The sequence below is a fragment of the Dipodomys spectabilis genome, unplaced genomic scaffold (genome assembly GCF_019054845.1).
Source record: "Dipodomys spectabilis isolate Male_0828 unplaced genomic scaffold, ASM1905484v1 ptg000018l, whole genome shotgun sequence".
NCBI lineage: Eukaryota > Metazoa > Chordata > Mammalia > Rodentia > Heteromyidae > Dipodomys > Dipodomys spectabilis.
In genome coordinates, this window is record NW_024870695.1 from 17,154,745 (window position 1) to 17,179,752 (window position 25,008).

At 40.1% G+C, this 25,008-nt stretch overlaps 1 protein-coding gene across 7 annotated transcripts in view; it reads right to left on the reverse strand.

The window, feature by feature from the left end:
* The window catches only part of Spag9 (sperm associated antigen 9), a 128,543-nt gene that overhangs the window by 45,495 nt on the left and 58,040 nt on the right, over positions 1 to 25,008 (reverse strand). For 4 of the 7 annotated variants that reach the window (XM_042670800.1, XM_042670791.1, XM_042670827.1 and 1 more), the window contains 3 exons: positions 9,014 to 9,221; positions 8,091 to 8,190; positions 3,147 to 3,268 (listed from right to left, as the gene is read on the reverse strand). In XM_042670800.1, the coding sequence (XP_042526734.1) occupies positions 3,147 to 3,268; positions 8,091 to 8,190; positions 9,014 to 9,221 (430 nt within the window). Of the gene's footprint in view, positions 1 to 3,146; positions 3,269 to 8,090; positions 8,191 to 9,013; positions 9,222 to 17,007; positions 17,050 to 25,008 lie in introns of all 7 variants that reach the window. The other 3 variants (XM_042670784.1, XM_042670779.1, XM_042670809.1) reach the window with 1 other exon arrangement.

Sequence of the window (25,008 nt, forward strand, 5' to 3'; positions counted from 1 at the left end):
CTGTGAGACTCCTATCTCCAATTAACCACCAGAAAACTGGAAATGGTACTGTGGCTCAAGTGGTAGAGCACTTACCTTGAGCTGAAGAGCTCAGAGACAGTGCGCAGGCCCAGAGTTCAAACCAAATGACAAAAAAAAAAAAAAAAAAATTCTTCCTAACATTTTTGCATCTGTACCTAAATTTTGTCAGGGACTCATTTTCTTAAGTCATTCAAATCTCAAAAGGGGGCTGGGAAGGCGGCTCAGTGGTAGAGTGCTTGCCTTGCATGCATGAGGCCCTGGGTTCGATTCCTCAGTACCATATAAACAGAAAAAGCTGGAAGTGGTGCTGTGGCTCAAGTGGTAGAATGCTAGCCTTGAGCTGAAGAGCTGAGGGACAGTGCCCAGGCCTAGAGTTCAGGGCCCATGACCAGTGCAAAAAAAAAAAAAAATCTTAAAAGGAATTTTTCATGTGTAAACAAAGACTAGGATGCAAATATGCATGTAAAAATGGAATATTTCTCAAGAATTAATCTTCTGAGCCTTCCTTGAGAAATACAATTTACCCAATTTCTGCCAATGTTTTACTAAGATTTTAATAGTAGCATTCTCTTTATATATTTCCAAACAGTAGGGATCTCTATATTTAGTAATAAGTGTACATACTTTCAAATCTTTCTTAGTAGAAACTTGTAGGGAATTTTGTTGCTCCTTTTTTTCTTTAAATTTAAAGTAGGCTCTTACTATGTAGCCCAGGCTGGCCTTCTAGTCTTATGCTCATGATCCTCCTGTCCTGTCTTAGCCTTGAGTGTGGGGATTACAGGCATATGCTACAACTTGCTGAATTTATGGAGAAAGAAGAAAAGTCACAATACCAATGACATATCTGGTGAGCAATACATTTAACATAACTTAATGTAAACAGTATCATACCATACTACATTCACAAGGATGGACAAATAGAACCTTCTGAGACCAGTATAGTGTGTAGTATAGTTAAAATAATACAAATATATGCATATATATGCATATTTTTGCCAGTCCTGGGGCTTGAACTCAGGGCCTGGGCACTGTCCCTGAGGTTCTTTTGCTCAAGGCTAACGCTCTACCACTTGAGCCACGGCACCATTTCCGGCTTTTTCTGTGTATGTGGTACTGAGGAATTGAACCCAGGGCTTCATGCATGCTAGGTGAGCCACATTCCTAGCCAATACAAATATTTTTATAACCTATTATTTCTTCTTTTTTTCCCCCCAGTGTGTGTGGGGTTGTTTAACTGGGGTTTGACCTAAGGCCTAAAACATGTTAAGCAAGTGCTCTATTTGGTCATGACTTCAACTCTCAAAAGCAAACATTTCTAATTCATTTTTAGTTTCTACAAGTTCTTTCTTTTCTCCTCTTTTCCAGCGCAGAATTTGAACTAAGGTCTCAAGTTTGATTGAAAGGTGCTCTACCATTGACCCTTGACTCAAACCCTTTACAAGGTCTTGAATTATAAGCAAGATACATTAAAAGTAACTCAGGTCAGGTGATAGTGGCTCATGCTACCAGCTACTCAGAATGTTGGGATCCAGAGAATGGAGGCAAAAAAAATCTGTGAGACTCTGTCTCCAAAATAATTCACAAAAAGCAGGACTCCCTTTCCAGAGGGAGGGCACCAGTTTAGCAAGTTCAACCCCAATACTTCTACAAAAAACAAACCAATAAACACAATTTGTGAAACCTAATGCACATGGCAAGACTTGGTGGCTCATGCTACTCAGGAGGCTAAAATTGGGAGGATCATGGTTTGAAGCCAGCCCAGGTAATAAGTATGTAAGACCTCCAATTTCAACCAATAAAAGCTGTATGCACCTGCCACTACAGCTGTGGTGGGAAGTATAAATAGGAGGACTGAGCTCCAGGCTAGCTAGAGCAAAAAGCAAGAATCTACTTCAAAAGAAATCGAAGCAAAAAAGGTTGAAGGCATGGCTCAAGTAATAGAAGGCCTGTCTAACAAGTGTGAGGCCCTAAGTTCAAATCTAAATACTGCAAAAAAAATCTCAAGATAGAGAGAAGAAAATCTAATTAATATATGAGACAAAATCATATAATTATTGATGAAAGGAACCTTAAGGATTACCTAGAGCCAGGACTGGGAAGCTTGCTTTTAGTGGGCAGGATGACAAATACTGGGCCTTATCGTCTCTGCTATAAACTACTCAACTCTGTTGTTGGATCAAAGTAATCATAGATAGGATGTAAACAAATGGGAAGGGAGGGTGCTTTTCAATTAAACTTTACTACCACACAAAGGAGATCACTGGATTTGGCTTGCAAGGCACAGTTTGGGTGGACCCTGAATCGTAATCCAGTTAGTTCAGTGACAAAGAAACTATAGGCCAGAAAGGCTAAAATATTCGGCAAAGATCACCAGATACATTTATAGTGGAAAAGTCAAATACAGTGTTCTTTTCAAATTATGTGTTAGACAATGAAAACAATTTTTTGGGGGGGGGAGTTGGTCGTGGGGTCTGAACTCTGGGCCTGGACACTGTCCCTCAGCTCTTCAGCTCAAGACTAGCTCTACCACTTGAGCCAGAGCCACTTCCAGGTTTTTCTGCTTATGTGCTGCTGAGAAATCGAACCCAGGGCCTCATGCATGCAAGGCAAGCACTCTACCACTGAGCCACCTTCCCAGCCATAAAAACTTTTTTGAGGGGATGTGTGTATGGGGTAACTAATATTGAACCTGTACCTCTGAGCTATACCTCCACAAACTTTAAAATGATTATATGTAACTTAAGCAACACATAATAAAAGGTAAAAGGTAAAAATGAAACAATAGAATAGAATTCAGTAAGATTTATTTAAGCTAGGAACTATCAATCTTACATCTCTTCCCTCCCCCTTCCCACACTACTGTGTTCCATATGTGTAAATATATCCTCAGAATATAGCAGAAGTTGCATAAATTGTGTTATATGAATTCAAAATACTAATTTGAGTGTATTTATAGGCATATTCACATGTGAAGATGCTTTCATTTTAGAACTTTTGGGATCTCAGTAATTTCCTAAAGGGGCAATAACTCTTCTAATAAAGGCAGATGGGAACATTCTGAATGAAATCATGAAAGAAATTTCTTTTTAAAATAGTACAACACTTCTCCAGACAGGCTGCCATACCTAGTAAATCTGCTCCTTCATCCACATCTCCAATGAGACCTGAGCCAGCTGAAGACAGTTCTTCAAATAGAGACTCTGTGTTGCGATCAAAAGCTTTATTCTCTATGCCTTTGGTGGGAGTGCTGTGTAACAAAAATGACAAGACAAAAACAACAAATTAGACATTTTTGGTCATATTTTTTGATACAACAGGCCAAGAAACATTATTTCTTTCTTACAGTTTTCACTTAGAATAAAGTATCAATTTAAAACGATTTCTCAGGGGCTGGAAAGGTGGCTCAGTGGTAGAGTGTTTGCCTTGCATGCCTGAGGCCCTGGGTTCGATTCCTCAGCACCACATAAGCAAAAAGAAAAAAGCCGGAAGTGGTGCTATGGCTCAAGTGGTAGAGCACTAGCCTTGAGGTGAAGAGCTGAGGGATAGGGCCCAGGCCCAGAGTTCAGGCCCCAGGACCGGACCCAAAAAACAAAAAAACAAAAACAAAAAAAAATAAGATGATTCCTTAAAGGTTCCCTAAGAAATTCCCATGAAACTGCAAAGACAACTTTCTTAATCATAGCATGTTTTTCTTCAGAATCCCAGCAAACACAAACAATAATGGCAGGTATCTGACAGCATACCAGACACTAGTCCTGGTCACATTCTTTATTAATTTACCCTCACAAATGCACCACAAAGCAGGTGTTACTATTTCCCCAATTTTATAGCTAAGAAGCTAAAGAGCTTAAGACATTTGCTAAGATCATCCAGCAAAAAGAATGAAATAAATAGGATTCAAACCTAGGCAATTTAGTTTCAGAATCCATGACCTTAACTACAATGCTTATGCTGACTGGAATAAATTAGATTGGCTCTTGAAAATTTTTCTTTAAAGATAATTTGACAGATCAGAGGGAAACGGGAAAACATACAACAGAGGGGCCCATCAGCTGCACTGGACATTGATGAAAATGAACGAAGCCACTCAAAGGCAGCGATGGGAGGAAAGGAATGAGAGGGTAAGAGGGAATAGCTTACACTAAGCAAAAGGGAAGAAATGTAAATATCACCTGATGTGGAAGAAATAGTTGTATTATCAAAGCTCATAGAAGTCATAAACTTTATAGACCATGATAATGACAATTTGCCTTGTGAAGGTTAAAATGTGTTTGTGACTTTAACTAAGTATCACTATTCCACAATCTTATGAAATATATGAAATTTATGTAATCACCTAATCTCAATTTTAAGATTTTTTTTTTTTTTGGTCTGGTCATGGGGCCTGAACTCTGGGCCTGGGCGCTGTCCCTCAGTTCTTCAGCTCAAGGCTAGTGCTCTACCATTTGAGCCACAGCGCCACTTCCGGCTTTTTTCTTATGTGGTGCTGAGGAATCGAACCCAGGGCCTCAGGCATGCAAGGCATGCGCTCTACCACTGAGCCACCTTCCCAGCCCCCTAATCTCAATTTTAAAAAAAGGTAATTTGACAATATCTAGTAATTGGCCCAAGGACACTATACCCCAAAAATGTCCTATTAAAACCCTTTCACAAAGTCAATTATATGGAAGTGGTGTCATGGCTCAAAGTGGTAGAGTGCTAGCCTTGAGCAAAAGAGCTCAGAGGCAGAGCCCAACTGAGTTCAAGCCCCACCACCACCATTAACAGCAACAAAAAAGGCAATTATCAACGAAAAAGATGACTAAGGCAGGAAGTGAGTGAAATGATTTAGGTATATTAAGCTCAGGGACAGCATCCAGGTGCTGAGTTCAAGCCCAGGACCAGCAAAAAAAAAAAAGAAAGAAAGAAAAAAGAAAGAAAGAAAAAGAAGAAACTAATACATGGCAGGTGTTTTGTAGTAATTATCTAATATATGGAAGATATTCAATAGCTCCTGTCTGACATTCTTGAACATCAACAAATTTCAGATAACCCTAATTAAGATTGTATCTATTTATTCTCCTCCTGCTTTCTATATTAAAAACTATTTTGGGGGGAGAAGCACTCATAGTTGCTAAGCAGCACTCTACCACTTGAGCACACCTCTACTCCCCATTTTTGTGGTAGCTATTTTCTTTTTTGTCGGTCGTGGGGCTTGAACTCTGGGCCTGGGTGCTGTCCCTCAGCTCTTCAGCTCAAGGCGAGCGCTCTACCACTTGAGCTACAGCGCCACTTCCGGTTTCCTGGTGGTTTATTGGAGATAGGAGTCTCACGGTCTCTCCTGCCAGGGCTGGCTTTGAACCGCGATCCTCAGATCTCAGCCTCCTGAGTAGCTAGGATTACAGGCGTGAGCCACCAGCGCCCGGCTGTGGTAGCTATTTTCAAGGCAGTGTCTCACTTTATGCCCATCCTGGCCTGGAGCTGTGATTCTCCTACTTGTGCTTCCCTGTGCCACTAGGATGGCAAGCATATACAACTCTGCCCAGGCAATGAACTTCCTTCATAGCTGGGATAATAAGAGGGCATGACCAGGCTCAGCCAGCCATTGGTTGAGATGGAGTATCTCCAACATTTTATGTTTGGCCATTGAACCGCAATGCCCCCCCAGTGGTCTCCACCTTCCAAGTAGCTAAGATTACAAGCTTGAGACACCATTATTAGGTTCATTTCTTAGAATAATTAGATTCTCCCCCCCCCCCCCCCCCGGTCATGGGGCCTGAACTCTGGGCCTGGGTGCTGTCCCTCAGCTCTTAAGCTCAAGGATAGCACTCTACCACTTGAGCCACAGCACCACTTCTAGCTTTATCTGCTTATGTGGTGCTGAGGAATCCACCCCAGGGCCTCATGCATGCAAGGCAAGCACTCTACCACTGAGCCACCTTCCCAGCCCTAGAATAGATTCTTACAGTTCTGAAGGAAAAAAAAAATTACATTCTTTCCCTATCTGGGGGAAGGAACAAAGTTTTCTCAAATTGTTTTTTCCCTCACTCTTGTTTCCTCAAATTACTCTTAGGCATCTTTTCCTTCATTTGCTATGTTTTGAACAAATCTCCTTCAAAATTAGGTGCTGCTAATATGACATCATTAAGAGGGCTTCTCATTAGTATAGGATGAAGACCATTATAAAAGAAACTTTAGGCTGGGCACCATAGCTTATGACTATAATCCTAGTACTAAGGAAGCTGAGATCTGAGGATTGCAGCTCAAAGCTATTGGGGCAGAAAAGTACATGAGACTTGTCTCCAATTAACCACCAGGAAACTGGAAGAGCTGTGACTCAAAGTGGTACAGTGCTGGCTTTGAGCAAAAGTGCTCACAGATAGTGCCTAGGCCATGAGTTCAAGTGAAAGAAGAAAGAAAGAAAGAAAGAAAGAAAGAAAGAAAGAAAGAAAGAAAGAAAGAAAGAAAGAAAGAAAGAAAGAAAGAAAGAAAGAAAGAAAGAAAGAAAGAAAGAAAGAAAGAAAGAAAGAAGGAAAGAAAGAAAGGAAGGAAGGAAGCAAGGAAGCAAGGAAGGAAGGAGAGAGAGAGAGAGAGAGAAAGAAAGAAAGAAAGAGAGAGAGAAGGAGAGAGAAAGAAAGAAAGAAAGAAAGAAAGAAAGAAAGAAAGAAAGAAAGAAAGAAAGAAAGAAAGAAAGAAAGAAAGAAAGAAAGAAAGAAAGAAAGAAAGAAAGAAAGAAAGGAAGGAAGGAAGGAAGGAAGGAAGGGAGGGAGGGAGAGGGAGGGAGGAAGGGAGGAAGGGAGGAAGGGAAGGAAGGAGGGAGAGAGGGAGGGAGGGAAGAAGGAAGAGAGGGAGGGAGGGAGGGAGGGGGGAAGGAAAAGGAAAAGAAACTGGCAAAGAGGAAAAGAGGGAAAGAGAGAAGGGAAGGGAAGAAGGAAGAAAATTTCATACAGCACTACTGTCTTGTCCTTTTGCCTTTGCTTTTTGGAAACAAAGAAGAGCTATCATTAGACAACCAAACCAACCAGAGCCTTGATTCTTAACTTTCTAGCCTCCACAACACTGAGGAAATAAATCTGTTATTCATAAATAATCCTGTCGGGGCTGGGTAGGTGGCTCAGTGGTAGAGTGCTTGCCTTGCACGCATGAGGCCCTGGGTTCGATTCCTCAGCACCACATAAGCAAAAAGAAAAAAGCCGGAAGTGGTGCTGTGGCTCAAGTGGTAGAGTGCTAGCCTTGAGCTGAAGAGCTGAGGAACAACGCCCAGGCCCAGAGTTCAGGCCCCACAACGGGACCAAAAAAATAAAAATAAAAATAAATAAATAATCCTGTCTCAGGTATTGTTGTAGCAATATAAACAAGATACCATCTTTCCATATCTTCCCAATTGCTGCAAGGGTAATCTCCCCCAAAACTCAAACTATGAACAATGTACAGAAATTGGAAGGATAGGGGATGGAAGTATGGCTCAGTAGTAGAGCACCTGCCTAGCTAGTATGAGGCCCTGAAGTTCAAATCCCAGTTACCATCCCCTCAACTCTTGAAAAAAAAAAAAAGAGAGAGAAAAAGAAAGGAATTATAATACCAACATTTTTTCAATAAGATATAATGACTGATCTTGTTGCCAGGTACAGTGGCTCATGCCTGTAATCCTAACTACTCAGGAGACTGAGATTCAAGGATCACAGTTCAAAGCCAGCCTGGCCAGGAAAGTTTGTGTGAGATTCTTATCGCCAAATAACCACCAGAAAACTCCAAGTGGAGTTGTGGCTCAAAGTGGTAGAGAACTAGCCTTGAGTTAAAGAGCTCAGGAACAGTGCCTATGCCCTGAGTTCAAGCCCCATGACTGATTAAAAAACAAAAAAGCCAGAAGTGGAGCTTTAAAAGCCAGAAGTGATAGAGCTCTAGTCTTGAGCAATAAAGCTCAGGGACAATGTCTAGGTCCTGAGTTCAAGCGTCAGCACACACGCATGTGCACATGTACACACACACACATAAAATCTTGAAAGAACTGATATTGTTGGTCAAAGACTAGCTATCACTAGAGTATAGAAAAGAAAAGACAAAATGTCTTAATCTTGTATTTTCTGTACCTTGAACCTTTATATCCACTGAGATCTTTGTCCATATCCAATTCAGGAGTGGATTCAATGATTGCTTGAACTTCTGATTTCTCTTCATTTTCAGCAGAGCCTAAAATAGAATATGATGAAACAAACAATACATTTATAACACAGTACCCTATTACGAAAATCCTGCTGCCTTTGTTGTTTTAAATATGTCAACTGAGTAGTTTTAAAATGTAAAAGACAATGACAACGTACAGTTATAATGGTTAAACACAGAGACTAGGAACCAAAAACAAAAGCAATACAATGTGTCCAAGACACTGCTTTCATTCGATTTAAAGGAAGATGCTAGACATGGTCACACACAAATTTTTATAGCCCAGCTACTTGGGAGGCTGAGTTAGAAGTAATAGTCCAGGAATTTAAAGCGAGTCTAGATAACAGTGAGACACTGTCTTAAGCAGGCAGACAAAACTAAGAAGGTGGAATATGCAAGACTATCCTACTATGGTAGAGGACAAGAAAGGATTTTCCTTTCTACCACTTAGGATCTCTTAACTCCCCAGAACTCAGCATTTTTTCTCTCCAAAAACTAGATGTAACCATTACTTTTTTTTTTTTTGGGTCCGGTCGTGGGGCCTGAACTCTGGGCCTGGGCACTGTCCCTCAGCTCTTCAGCTCAAGGCTAGCGCTCTACCACTTGAGCCACAGCGCCACTTCTGGCTTTTTTCTTTTTGCTTATGTGGTGCTGAGGAATCGAACCCAGGGCCTCAGGCATGCAAGGCAAGCGCTCTACCACTGAGCCATCTTCCCAGCCCCTACCATTACTTCTTTTAAGCGTATTTACAACTAAGCACAAGTAAGTGGCCTCTTATTTATACATCTAAAGTACATATCATGTTTTTACTGGGTACTTTCCTAATAAATAAAAAACCAGGGTCACTTACCTGTAGATACATTCCTAGTTTCTTGGGCTACTTGTACTTCAATGTGCTTGCTTACATCTGATTTATTTAGTGTATCTGTGCCCTTTACAAGTCCTTCATTATCTTCTTTTAATGGAGTGTCAGGGGGGATTGCTGACACATCTGAATTGGTTATTGATGCTGGTGTGGTGGCTTTAGATCCACCTTGGCTAACATCAGAAAGTTCATCCTACAAATAAAAGTAATTAAGAAGAAAGTTTTAACTAAATGATTTACTCTAAAACACTTTAAAAATGAGTAAGAGAAATGAACCTGCCCAAAGAAAGTTCTGTTTTTTTTAACCAAGTCAATAAAGAGTCACTGATTTGGAAATATGTCATTAAATCATGCATTTCCCAAACAAATGAGGATTATAAATAGAAAATTTGAAAATAATACATTGGAAGTTTTAGCCATAAAATTACACATTAATGTCAATAACAGTTTATAATGGAAGCTGTAACACGTCACAGATATCAAATGACTGTAAAGTATTACAGCTATTATACAGCAGTTAGAACATGCTCTAAAATAACAGTGGAATAACCCGATTCTTCATCCCACTAAAGTTCTGCAGTTTTAAAACATTTTATATCTTATCATTTAAAGTGTTTGTAAAAAATTTTAAAAAAAAAAGGAGGGAAGGGGCTGGGAAGGTGGCTCAGTGGTAGAGCGCTTGCCTAGCATGTATAAAGCCTGGATTCGATTCCTCAGCACCACATACACAGAAAAAGACAGAAGTGGCCCTGTGACTCAAGTGGTAGAGTGCTAGCCTTGAGCTAAATAAGCTCAGGGACAGTGCCCAGGCCCTGAGTTCAAGCCCCAGGACTGGCAAAAGAAAAAGAAAATTCTAAGTCAACCCTAACTTAAAACACCAACTTTAGAAAGTGAGATTAGGTAAGCATTATAATAAGCAGTTCAGGGAGTAGCTATTATTCAAGGTTAACGTTCAAGAGATTCATCACAGATAAAAACTACACAAAATTGGTATTTTTCTGGAAAGGAATCCACTGTTTTTACCAAATTTTTCAAGGAGGGTTATGACTACAAAGTGATCTTTAAAAACTATCCAAAATGAGATAGAACCTTAAGAGCAAATTGTGGAAATCTACAAAAAAGGGAACCTCACATAAAGTTTACTACCAAACCCAGTACAGTATATACAACTGTAGTCCCAGCTACTTGCAAGGCCAAGGCAGGAGATTCACCTGAACCCAGGTGATTAAGGCCAAACTGGACAGCAACATAGCATGGTTCACACTTGTTATTCTAGCTATTCAAGTGGCAGAGGTCAGAAGGATTATGGTTTGAGGCCAAACTAGGCAATAAGCTCAACCAGTAGCTGGTGTATTGGCAAGCTGCTGTCATCAAACTGCACAGCATACTGAGGTATGGAGGATCATAATTACAGGCCAACCCTGACAAAAAAGTTTGTGAATCCTCATTTCATCAGTAAAAGCTAGGCATGGTGCTATGTACCTGTCATCTTAACTATGGCAGGAAGATCAAGGTAAAAAAGTGAGACCCTATCTTAAAAGTAAACAGAGCAAAAAGAGCTGGAATCGTATTTCAATGTATAGAGTGCCTGCCTAGCAAGCAAAAAGCCCTGACTTCAAGAAAAAATAAAGTTTACTATTAAATAATAAAGACCTTAGGTAGCTTACACCTACTTAATATAATTTTTATAAATTATTCTACACAATAGCATAGCAATGAATTTCACATATAGTATTTAAAATATTCACTATATCACATTTTGTCTTTGCCATTTTAATAACTTAAATAATTGTATATATCACAGTTAAATTATATTTAATAAATAGGTTATAAATTTTTACATTTGTCATAAAAATTTGAAAAGTTCTTTATTCCTTCAATAGGAACCCTAATCATTCATTTCTATTTATCCTATTTCTTTCTCTTTTTTTTTTTTTGTCAGTCATGGGGCTTGAACTCAATGACTCAAAGTGACTCAGAGACTCAGAAAAGAGTCTCATGGACTTTCTGCTCGGGCTGGCTTTTGAACTGCAATACTCAGATTTCAGCCTCCTGAGTAGCTAGGATTACAGGTGTGAGCCACCAGCGCCGGCTTATCCAAATGAGGTGCTGGTGGCTCATGCCTGTAATTCTAGCTACTCAGGAGGCTGAGATCTAAGGATTGCAGTTCTAAGCCAGCAATACTCAGATTTCAGCCTCCTGAGTAGCTAGGATTACAGGTGTGAGCCACCAGCGCCGGCTTATCCAAATGAGGTGCTGGTGGCTCATGCCTGTAATTCTAGCTACTCAGGAGGCTGAGATCTAAGGATTGCAGTTCTAAGCCAGCCCATGCAGGAAAGTCCATGAGACTCTTTTTTGTTTGTCGGTTGTGGGTCTTGAACTCTGGGCCTGGATGCTGTACGTGAGCTCTTCAGCTCAAGGCTAGTGCTCTACCACTTAAGTCACAACGCCACTTACAGCTTTTTCTATGTATGTGGTACTGAGGAATCGAACCTGGGGCTTCATGCATGCTAGGCAAGCACTCTACCACTAAGCCACATTTCTAGTCCCCATGAGACTCTTATCTCCAATTAACCACCAGAAAACTGGAAGTGGTGCAATGGCTCAAGTGGTAAAGCGCTAGCCTTGAGCTGAAGAGCTCAGGGACAGCATCCAGGCCAAGAGTTCAAGACCCACAACCACCACCAACAACAAAAAGTACACAAGTTCTAAACAACTGTGAATGGATATAATGAAAAGAAGTTATCTTTCAATTTGAGATGAAGTTTTATGTAAATCTTCAAACCTTTTGTGAATTGGGACTACCTACACATTACTGAATCATGTTTAAGACAGCTTTGATCATCTGTCATCTGAAGTGCAATACTAACCATATGCTAATAAAGTTAAATGAACTATACAGCTAGTTATTTATATAGGTCACAAATCTAGATTATTTCCAAATAAATAGTCAACTCCTCATTACCTCCTCCCCTCTCAAAAAACCAAACTGTATTTCCTTGAACTGGGGAGTAGCGCTTAATATGTAAGTATGACAAAATACTGAATTGCTAAAATTAGTTTGTTGGAAATTGAGTCAGAAAAATTGACAGTAATGGTTCTGGAACCAAAGAGGCCTACAGTGATCAGAGCTAAAAAAAATAAAAGGGGTATTATTTTGATTGATTTATCAGTCTGGCTAATTCATATTTATGTTATCATACACATGAATTCTCACTCTTATACTCGTTAGAATGTAACACATATCAAAAGCTTGTAAACCAATTAAGACAAAGGATTTCAAAGTCCTATAGAATATCAAATGTGTCTATAATGAGGAAATAATTATGCCATTGAAGTATATGACCCATATACCAAAGTGGTTATTTTCACCTAAAAATATCTTACATAACCAGTTTGGCAAAAGCCCATTTTCCCACATTCATTTGTAGACCAGAAAATCAAAGATCCAGGAGAAAGAAAAAGGGACTATGATGTCTCAATATTCTAAGGTTTCAATAGGAAGTAATAAATTAAAATCTACTTGTAAGAAAATGATGTTTTAGGTTTGCTCTAGACATCCAAATAACATGAAATTTATTTTTCTGTAACTTACTTTCCTATTATACTTTTGCCATATAAAAACATTTTACTCTTCAAAATAGCTCACTGTGTAGGCTGTACTTCTGACAACTAGACCACAGAAATAGATATAGCAAGCGAGCTGAAGAGGAATAAAAACTATAAACTAGTTTTGGTCAGCAAGAAGTTCATAAGGCAATATATAAAAAATGGGGGAAACTTAACAGGACACAACATTTCTGAGGAGTAGTATGCCATTATTCTACCTTCTACCTGGTTTTCTTTTTGTGCTGGTCCTGGGGCTTGAGCTCAGGGCCTTTGTGCTGTCCCTGAGCTTCTTTTGCTCAAGCCTAGTGCTCTGCCACCTGAAACACAGCTTCACTTTCAGCTTTTTTGGTGCTTAATTGGAGGTAAGAGTCTTGCAGACTTTCCTACCCGTGTTGGCTTTGAACCACCATCCTCAGATATCAGCCTCCTGAGTAGCTAGGCGTGAGCCACTGGTGCCCTGCCCATCTACTGTAATACTGTAAATTCCTACTTCCAGGTCATCTGCCTGATTGTGCTGTTTTGGTGAATAATCTTGACAGAAATGCCATGTTAGGCTGCGTCCTATTCCAAAGTTATTCTATATGACATAGAACAATTGTTTTTAGGCTAGGCTTTGCCCTGAGCAACCTCATCTTATAAATAAGCACTTTTGCTCCATTTTGAGTGAAAATGCCCAGACAGAATGACTCTACAACTATCAGTCTAGCACAAACCATGGAACAGACTGACACGTAATTTATTTATGCAAATGAAAGTTTGCCACCTATGTACTTCAAACTAAAACAGAAAATCATGGATTTGCAAGCACATCACACCTGCAGCAGAAAAACCAATCTCATGACCTTATCCAACATACCAGATGCAGGAATAATACAAAGCCCTCACCTGGACTGTATAAAAGGAAGTTTACCTAACACAAGATTGGCAGACACTAATCTGTCATCAGACTAATCTGGTTCCTGAACTCTGAACTCCAAACTTTAAATCCCATTCCTAAGGCTTCTGCTGGATCCCCCTGCTTGATGCCTGACCCAGACCCACTGGAACTGCCAATAAGGTTAGACGCTTAGAAGCAGTTCAATGCTTTGAACCAACACTGAGTTTTGATTCCACTAGGTTCATGATGTTAATATCTTATCTAACACTTACAGTGATTCTTGTTGATTCTGTATCAGATCTCTGCCCTTACTATCAATCAGGCTTCTTGTGGTGGGGTATACTCTTAACATGTTAACCATTTCTTTTTTGTTTTTTTTGTTTTTTTTTTGTCAGTTGTGGGCCTAAACTCTGGGCCTGGGCACTGTCCCTCAGCTCTTCAGCTCAAGGTTAGCCCTCTACCACTTGAGCCACAGCACTACTTCTGGCTTTTTCTACTTATGTGGTGCTGAGGAATCGAACCCAGGGCCTCATGCATGCAAGGCAAGCACTCTACCACTGAGCCACCTTCCCAGCCCTAATGATTTCTTAATAATACTATAAATTCTATTCTTACTATGAAGTACAATGTGTGATCTGAGAATTAATATCAATAATTACTATTGGAGTAAAAACCTTGTTTGCCAACAGGCTCACAGCTATCAAGCAACAACAGTAGCACTGGATATAGTTTGTGAATTGCTATTCAAGAAGTTCTGACACTGGGGCTGGGAAGGTGGCTCAGCGGTAGAGCTCTTGCCTTGCATGCCCGAGGCCCTGGGTTCAATTCCTCAGCACCACATAAGCAAAAAGAAAAAAGCCGGAAGTGGCGCTATGGCTCAAGTGGTAGAGAGCTAGCCTTGAGCTGAAGAGCTGAGGGACAGTGCCCAGGCCCAGAGTTCAGGCCCCACGACCGGACCCCCCCTCCAAAAAAAAAAAAAAGTTCTGACACTGCAGAAAGACCCAAGTGCCTTTTATATTTCTTTACATAATTGCTCATCACATTATTTGTTTGCTTATCAAATTCTATTTGCTGATGTTATTAAGATATCTTCTTCGGCCCAAAGCAGGTGGCTCATGCCTTGTAATCCTAGCTGAGGAGGCGGAGATCTAAAGATCTTGTTTAGCAGTCAGCACAGGAAGAGAATCAGAGACTCTTATCTTTTATTAACCAGCAAAAAGCTGGAAGTGGAGGTGTGGCTTAAGTGGTACTGCCAGTCATGAGTGAAAAAGCCAAGTAAGAGCTGGAGGTGGCTTGGAATATGGCTCAGTAGTAAAGTGCTTGCCTAGCATGCATGAAGCCCTAGATTCGATTCCTTAGCACCACATAAACAGAAAATGCCAGAAGTGGCGCCGTAGCTCAAGTGGTAGAGTGCTTGCTAGTCTTGAGCAAAAGCAGCTCAGGGACAGTGCCCAAGCCCTGAGTTCAGCCCCAGAACTGAGGGAAAAGGAAAAAAAAAGAGCTGAAGGCACTGAGTTCAAGTTCCAGTACCAGCACAACAAAAAAAGCCTTTTTAACCACACATGGTGGCTCATGCTTGCAATCCCAGCATTTAGGAAGCCGAGGCAGGAAGAATGCAAGTTCTAAGCCCACCTGGGATATCTGGCAAGGCAAGACAAGACAAAACAAAACAAAACCCCTTCTCAACATACTGTAGGGTACTGTGGCACACACCTGTCATCCTAGCTACTTGGAATACTGACAGTGGTAGGACCGAGCTTCCAAAACTGTCCTGGTAGAAAAGCTGAGAGACTCTACCTCAATGGAGAAGCTGGGCATGTTGTTGGATACCTAAAATAGGTGGATTGTGGCTCAGGCATTCACCCAGGCAGGAAGTGAGATCCTATCTCAAAAATAATCAGCATTTGGGCACTGATGGCTCATGCCTATAATCCTAGCTACTCAGGAGGCTGAGATATCAGGATTGTGGTTCAAAGCCAGCCTTGGCAAGAAAGTCTGTGAGATTCTTATCTCCAACAAACCATTCAGAAAACCAGAAGTGGCATTGTGGCTCGAGTGGTAGAGCACTGGCCTTGAGCTGAAGAGCTCAGGGACAATGCCTAGGCCCAGAGTTCAAGCCCCACAAGCAACAATCAATCAATCAATCAACAAATAAAATAACCAGCATTGAAAAATAAAAAAACAAGAAAGTATAAAAAAGGCTGAAAGTATGGCTGAGTAGCACCTGTCTAGCAAATGTGAAGTTTTGAGTTCAAACCCCAGTAGGACAAAAAAAAAGTGATTCAAAGATAATGTACAAAGCTGGGCTCTGGTGGCTCACACCTGTAATCCTAGCTACTAAGGAGGCTGAGATCTGAGGATCACAGTTCAAAGCCAGCCCAGGCAGGAAAGTCCGTGAGACTCTTATCTCCAATAAACCACTAGAAAACTGGAAGTGGCACTGTGGCTCAAGTGGTGAAGCACTCCCCTTGAGCTGAAGAGCTGAGGGACAGCGCCCAGGCCCAGAGTTCAAGCCCCACTACCGACCCAAAAAAAAAAAAAAAAAAAAAAAAGATAATGTACTAATGGTCAATGAGCATATGTGTCAGTCATGGGGTTTGAGCTCAGGGACAGTGCCTGAGTTCTTTTGCTTGGGACTAGAACTCTACCACTTTGAGCCACATAGCACCACTTCCTGAAAAGTATTCTTAACCCACCATTAATTATTAGAGAAATAAAAACCACAATGAGATAGCTTCTCACCGCTATTAGGATGGCCAACTATAAAAAACAAAATCCCAGTAACCATGTCAATTAGGATGTTAGGAAATCTGAAGCCTTGCCCATTGTTGTTAGTAGGATTGTAAAATGATGCTATTGCTCTGAAAAATAGTATGGAGGCTCCTCCAAACTAACTAACTAAACAAACAAACAAACAAACAAAGAATAGAAATATCCTATCACAATTCCACCTCTGAGCATACATCTAAAAGAAGTGAAAATAGGGTCTCAGCTTTGTTCACAATAGTCATGAAATAGACACAATTTAAATATTCATCAACAGATGAACAGGCAAACAAAATGGTACATAAATATAATGGAATAGAATGAGAGTTTCCCTGTGTACATTTGCCCTAAGGAAGGTATTGGTACAAAACACACCTTGCGTACTTTGAACTCAGGAACTCATTCTTGGTAGGCAGGTGCTCCACCACTTAAATCTCAATCCTGCATACTAGTTCCCTTACCTAGAGTTTGATCAATTAATTTCCTCAGTATGTATTTATTTTTCCCTCCTTTATTTCAAATGCTTACTCTTGGAAGAATAATGTACAATTTATAGTAAATTAATGGCAACCATTGTAACTTATTTTTCTTTTATACTTCAGAGAATAACATCAATAATCTCTGAAACTGATCATGTGATATTGGGAGAATGGCAGTTTAAGGAAATAACCAATAGTTAATCTCTTTTGTTAACTATCTGTAAAATGTTTTGAAACATTATTCTCACCTCCTGTTCTACTGTCTTCAGAGCTTCAGGACTATGGCTGACCTGGGTAAGAAGGAAAGATTACAAAAGAGAGAAAAAAGTATGTATTTACTAGGTATTAACATATTTTTATCTTTGGCTTATACTACTTCTCATGATATAAAATTTACCTATTATCTACTATATTTAAAATGAGGGCTTTAGGGTTTGGCTTGTTTTGTTGTCTTAACATCACCTCCTCTAAGACTCTATGGTATTTTGAAGTAATGTTCTATATGAGACACCATCATTGGGTCAGGGTCCTACCTTGTATTTTTTGGTAAGCAGCTCATCAACACATTTTTCTATTTTCACAACTCTTTGAAAATCTTCCTGAAATTTATACCAGTCACATTTTGTACTTAACACACTAAATATTCCAGTATACTGGCAAACATTTACTACACCTTCCTTTCTCCTCACATCATTTCTGAGACTGTAAGGTAAAAACAAAATTCAAATCTTTTTCAATTTTTTATAATTATTTTTATCCACATTTTCCCTCCCTGTGTTTCTCTTCAACACAATACAGCCTCAAATTTCAAATATTCCTGGTTTAAAAATTCATCAAAACAAACAAATATATATATATATATATATATATATATATATTTTTTTTTTTTTTTTTTTTTTTAAATCGGTTGTGGGGCTTGAACTCTGGGTTTGGGCGCTGTCCCTCAGCTCTTCAGCTCAAGGTGAGAACTCTACCATTTGAGACACAGTGCCATTTCTGGTTTTCTGGTGGTTTACTGGAGATAAGAGTCTCATAGATTTGGGGCTGGGAAGGTAGCTCAGTGGTAGAGTGCTTGCCTCACATGCATGAGGCCCTGGGTTCGATTCCTCAGTACCACACAAGCAGAAAAAGCCAGAAGTGATGCTATGGCTCAAGTGGTAGAGTGCTAGCACAAGGCTTCTCATCAAAATATTTTTGAAAGGCTAAAATATAGCTGCTTGCTTTGTCAAATTCTTTTATTTTACCCTCTGATAAATACTATACCAAGATCTAAAAGGAGGTACTACACAAGACTTCAATGTAAGCATCAAGGCAAAGAGAGCCTCTAGAAGCACCCACTTTCTAAGAAAAAAAAGCACAATCTATGTCCTAGACCTAGGTTCCAATTGCTACTCTTCAATAAAAGGAACCAGTGATCCTTGGAGAGGAAGTTGATTTTTCAGGGCTGAGGCACCTTATGGTGTCAGGAAGGAAAGAAGTACTTTAAAAAGGATGAGGTGAGGGCTGGGAGGGTGGCTTAGTGGTAGAATGATTATCTAGCGTGCTTGAAGCTTGGGGTTCAATTCCTCAGAGCCACATAAACAAAAATAATAGTATTTTTTTTTTTTAAAAAAGGATGAGGTGGGGGCTGGGAAGGTGGCTCAGTGGTAGAGTACTTGCCTTGCATGCATGAAGTCCTGGGTTCGATTCCTCAGTACCACACAAGTAGAAAAAGCCAGAAGTGATGCTATGGCTCAAGTGGTAGAGTGCTAGCCTTGAGCTAAAGAGTTGAGGGGCAGCGCCCAGGCCAGAGTTCAGGCCCCACAACTGGGGGAAGGGGGGGATGGGTACATCCAAAGAGTACAGTAAAAGAGCTTGTAATGTCCATAGGTGGAATAATTTGAGAAATTAAAGAAATAATAGCACTGGGTAGTCTACATATGCAGTGAGTCCAAATTGGAAGAGTGGGAGGGCAGAAAGAGGATAGTTATTTTTTAATTCCAACTAATAAATATAGAAGCCTAGAGAATACAGAAAATAATCATGAGCAATATTTACTTATAACTGTTGTGGTCAAAGTCCACTAAATGGATGCTTTTACCAGTGGCTGAAAATTTAAAAAGAAGCAAGGTGTTTATAGTCTCAAAGCACATTCACCAAGGCTTTTTTTTTTAAATATAAAAGGAAAAATAAACTGGGCATGGTGACATACACCTGTAATCAAAGTACTTGGAAAAGCCAGTTTGGGCTACATAGTGAGACACAATCTCAAAAAGGAGTGGTAGAGGGCTGGGAAGGTGGCTCTGTGGTAGAGCACTTGCCTTGCAAGCCTGAGGCCCTGGGTTTGATTCCTCAGCACCACATAAGAAAAAAGCCGGAAGTGGCGCTGTGGCTCAAATGGTAGAGCGATAGCCTTGAGCTGAAGAGCTTAGGGACAGCGCCCAGGCCCAGATTTCAGGCCCCACGACCGGACCCCCCTCCCCCCCCAAAAAAAGGAGTGGTAGACCAGGGATGTAGCTATGTGGAAGACCCCCTGCCTAGATATGTAAAGCCTCAGGTTCTACCCCAGGTACCATGGGGGAGGGGGAAATGAACAGTCATATTACAGTGGCATATAACATATCAGGTGAACAAAGAAACCAAAGTAAATACCATTATGATATAGTGATAGAATAGTATTTTATCTCCTGATATGACACATTAAAGAAGGCATAATACACTAGGCATGTAGTAAATGTTTGTAATCCCTATACTCAGAGGCTGAGGAAAAAGGGGGCAAGTTTAATACCAGCCAGGACTATACAGTAAGGTTAAAGCCAGCTATACTACATATTAAACCACATATTATGCTCTCTTTATTTTGAAAAATAAAGAAATAATAATAATGCTTCAGTTGTATTCTTAACAAAAAAATTGTACAGCATGAAAAATCATAAGAGAAGCCCAAATGGAGAGACATTTGACAAAATAACTAGTATTCTACATTTAAAGATCACTGAAGATGAGGAAAAAGAGACTTGACACACAGCAAGAGACTAAAGAGATATAATGACTAAACACTGATCTGAGCTGTTATATAGTACTGAATCTGGATATTAACAGAAAAACTGGGGAAACTCAAACGTTAAGTCTGTAGTTTAGCTAATAGCATTATTAACTACCATTTTCTTAATTTTTTTTTTTTTTTTTTTGGGTCCGGTCGTGGGGCTTGAACTCTGGGCCTGGGCGCTGTCCCTCAGCTCTTCAGCTCAAGGCTAGCACTCTACCACTCAAGCCACAGCGCCACTTCCGGCTTTTCTCTTTTTGCTTATGTGGTGCTGAGGAATCGAACCCAGGGCCTCCAGCTTGCAAGGCAAGCACTCTACCACTGAGCCACCTTCCCAGCCCCATTTTCTTATTTTTGAAAATAATTTTATGTTAGCATTCAGAGAAGCTGGAAAAAGGTTTATGGGAACTATGCTATTTTTACAACTATCCTGAAGTCTAAAATTATTTTAAAAGTTTTTTAAACCTTTATTTGAAATTTTAAAAATTACACATAAACTTCATAATAGAACTTTTTAACAAAACAGTAGCAGGAAACAGTTGAGTTAGTATAGAGAATCAAGCTTGTAAAAAGTAAAAAAAAAAAAACAAAAACAAAAAAACAGAAACCATTTCAGAACTTAAGCACACATGGAGGAGGATGGAAAATTCTTTTCAACAATAATGCTGGCTCTGTTCAGAGTCTCCTGTTCTGTATGCTAAGCACATCCCCTGAAGAATGCAGACACACTGACCATTGCTTTCCCATACCAAACTCTGTTAACAAGAGCTACTCACAGCAGTTCTGCTCAAGTATTTCAAGTCACATGGTTTTAAGAGAACTTTAAAATTTACACAAGTAGATACAATCCAATTACCTTTTAGTTAAAATTGTTGTTCTCGCTCTAAAAGTCACATTATACTAACAATCAACATCCCAGCATACTCTTTAAAGGAAATAATACTTTTCTGGAGTATGTATAACATGTGTGTATATATACATATATGTATGTACACACACATATAATACATATATACATGCATATACACATCTATTATACATACATATATATATATGTGCCATCCATGTAATTTTTATCTTGTTTTCTAGGCCTTAGTTGGTTGTTCATTACAGCATTGTTTATAATAGCAAAATCTTAAAAAAGCTAAGGGTTCCATCAATAAAGATTGGCATTACAATTAGGAATATATAATCTTTCTCTTGCCCATCTTCTATAATTCTGATGTGCCAATTATCTCTTTACTCTCATCTTCAATTTCTCCTATTGAATTCTAAGCACACAAACGATCTAGTCATTTCCATCCTAAAAATATCCTACCCTCTCCATCTCTACTTTAAGAAAGCCTTTTTCCTTCCCTCAACTCAATCTTTCTGGAGTAGGCTATACTCCTCATCTCTTCCTTTTATAATTCTGTTCACTATTTTTGTTACTGGCAACTTAAACTGCTCAAATCTACCCCACAGGGTGCTGGTGGCTCACGCCTGTAATCCTAGCTACTCAGGAGGCTGAGATCTGAGGATCATGGTTCCAAGCCAGCCTGGGCAGGAAAGTGAGACTCTTATCTCCAATAAACCACTAGAAAACCGGAAGTGGAGCTGTGGCTCAAGTGGTAGAGCGCTTGCCTTGAGCTGAAGAGCGCAGGGACAGCGCCCAAGCCCAGAGTTCAAGCACCACGACCGCCAAAAAAAAAAAAAAATATATATATATATATATATAATATATATATATATATATATATATCCACCTCACAAACTTACAAATTCAGTCCTCATTCTACTTGACTTCACTACACCAGATGACTGCTGACAATTCCTTCTACTTGAAAACTCATCCCTTGCCTGACAGAGCTAAAATCTCCTAAGGGTCTTCTCTGTTACAGCTGTTGCCAATGCCCTTCTCTTCCCATGCACTCTTTTACATCTCAATTCTAGTGCTTCTCCCCACTATCCTCCAACACAAACAGACACTGCTTTCCTCTGACATCCTATCCCTTAGCCTCTAACACCCGATGCCTAACACTTCTCCTTAGGAAGGGCCTCCCTATTTTTTTTAGGATCTGACAGCCAGCATGCCTTCTGCAAGGATGTTCACTGTGAGGACCCAGACTTTCCACACTAGGCTATTCCCACATGGAAACTCTTCTAACATTACTTGGGCTAGGATACTTAACTCCAGTTATGTCCCACTAATAGATTCATATCTATTGGATACTAATCTTGCTTAGACCTACACCGTCGTTCTGGAACTAAATTTTGCAGAAAGAAAAGAGGAAGAGAAAACAAGACCATATTATACCATTAATTAGAGCTTTAAAGTAAAGGGAAAGTTTCTTCACTATTTTAAGAAAGTCTTCATTAGACTTGACCTTCTGCTCTCCATTTCCTACTTTATTTGCAACTTGTTCATGAATAAAATCTATTAGATGAAAAAAATTGCATTAACATGTTTGCCCTATATTTAGTACTTTTTTTTTTCTTTTTTGTTGGTCATGGGGTTTGAACTCAGGGCCTGGGCTCTGAGCTTTCCTGCTCAAGGCAAGAAATCTACCACTTTGCACCACAGCATCACTTCCAGTTTTCTGGTGGTTAATTGGAGATAAGATGCTCACTGACTTTCCTGCCCAGGCTGGCTGGCTTCAAACTTTAATCCACAGATTTCTGCCTCCTGAGGAGCTAGGATTACAGGTGTGAGACACTGGCACTCAACTACACTGGGCACTTTTAAACTCATTTTTAACTGAACAGCTTTATTCATTTGGCTTCCTATAAAAAACAAAAAAAAACACCAAAAAACAAAAAGTCTTTTATAAGTCCTCCATACAAAATCTTGGGTAATCCTGCCATGTAAAATCCCTTTACTCAGCTGGGCTGATGGCCCACGCCTGTAATCCTAGATCCTCAGGAGGCAGAGATTTGAGTTTCATGTTTCAAAACCAACCCAGGGCAGGAAAGTGTGTGAAAATCTTTCTCCAATTACCCACCAAAAAGCTAGAAGTGAAGGTGTAGCTCAAAGTGGCAGAGTAAAAACGCACAGGAATGGCACCCAGGCCCTCAGTTAAAGCCCCAGTACTATTCCCCTGTCCCATCCCCTCACCTCCTCCCCCACACCCCAAAATCCTCTGCTTTCTGTCTTGAAATAATCTCTAAACTCCATTTAAGGATTATCAGTAGGGTTCCAGAACCAAATATGGTGGCATGTGTCTGCTATGCTAGCAGTTGGGAAGTGAGGCATGAAGATCAAAAATTTGAGGACAAAGTTACACAGTAAGATTCTGTTTAAAAAAAAAAAGTTTCAGATAAGGCTTCGTTGTAAACTGTGTTGTTTGGATTGGCTTTGAAAGGGGGTATATTTCATGGTGATAATCAGTCAAGGTAAAACTTCTATGTGCAGAAACTAGAAAGAAAAGCAACTGAGTATATAGGTTAAAAATTCAGGGAAGATGGGCTGGGAAGGTGGCTCAGTGGTAGAGCGCTTGCCTTGCATGCATGAGGCCCTAGGTTCGATTCCTCAGCACCACATAAGCAAAAACAAAAAAGCCGGAAGTGGTGCTGTGGCTCAAGTGGTAGAGCACTGGCCTTGAGCTGAAGAGCTGAGGGACAGCACTCAGGCCCAGAGTTCAGGCCCCACGACCAGACCCAATAAATAAATAAATAAAAATTCAGGGAATAAGTCAAAATCAAAGAAGTCAAAGATACTGAAACTTGTCAACATCAATATGTATATGAGTTTTACAAACACAGACAGATCTAACGAGATTAAGAAAAGGCCTGGTTTTAGGGGTTCTCCAACATTTAGAGGACCAAAAGTTGAAGCAAAACCAATAGGCAAGAAGGACTGGTGAAGAAAGTCAAGTGTTTGGGGGAGAGAGGGAGAAATCTTAGAAGTAAAGTGAAAGAAATTATTTCAAGAAGTAGGATGTACTCACATTGGTCAAATACTTCTAAAAGGCAAAGTGAGAACAAAAAAATTTTCTGCCAGGGGGGCTGGGAAGGTGGCTCAGTGGTAGAGTGCTTGCCTTGCATGCCTGAGGCCCTGGGTTCCATTCCTCAGCACCACATAAGCAAAAAGAAAAAAGCCGGAAGAGGCGCTGTGGCTCGAGTGGTAGAGCACTAGCCTTCAACTGAAGAGCTGAGGGACAATGCCCAGGCCCAGAGTTCAGGCCCCACAACCGGGCACCCCCCCCCCCAAAAAAAAATTTCTGCCAGGTCTGGAAAGGATGTTTTTTGGTAATTTTGACCAAAGGAAAGTTGATACAACAGGTAAGGAAGTCTAAGAGGAATAGGGATAAAGAGGAAACCCACTCCTTAACAATGCCTAATGTGGCCCTACCTCAGGGCCTGTACAGTTGCTATATCTCATCTTCCTGGCATATCTACCTCCCCTCCATCCCTCTAGACCTTTCCAAAAATCTGCAATCACAAAATAAGTACCTTTCTCCATTAATTATTTTAGTTTACCTTTTCTTTTTCTTCTCTCTTTATTATGTTACTAGCTACATACTACCTGTACAAATTAAGGGTTTCACTGTACATTTCATACTTCTATCTATCTTTTACTGATCCTGTGCACTTCACTTCTTTTGTTTTTTTTAATTTTGGAGGAACTAGGGTTTGAGCTCAGGACTTGAGTTTTCTAGGCAGTTACTCTACCACTTGAGCCACAACTCCAGCCTAAGCTTGCTTTAACAGCACTTAGCAAAACTAAAAATCCTATGATTTTACCATTTGTGTGCTTGTTTGTCTATCTCCACTGAGATAAGACTACGGTAAGTCAAGAAATAATGTACTACGGCTGGGAAGGTGGCTCAGTGGTAGAGCACTTGCCTTGCATGCTCGAGGCCCTGGGTTCGATTCCTCAGCACCACATTAGAAAAAAGCTGGAAGTGGCGCTGTGGCTCAAGTGGTAGAGCACTAGCCTTGGGCTGAAGAGCTGAGGGACAGCGCCCAGGCCCAGAGTTCAGGCCCCATGACCAGACCCCCCCCCCCAAAAAAAGAAATAATGTACTACAACTATTTAAAGATAATAAAAGTAAGCTTGAAAAAGAATGTATAACAACTTTTAGGGAATTTACAGTTTTCTAAGTATATCATTCTTAGAAAATCTGCACAATGACTTATAACCTCAGTGGGAAATTTCCCATATAGTAACAAAGTTGGTAACTTTGTAATCATTGGCAAATGTCCTTACTACTCTTCGGCCACAAGGTTTACTATTTGTTGACCC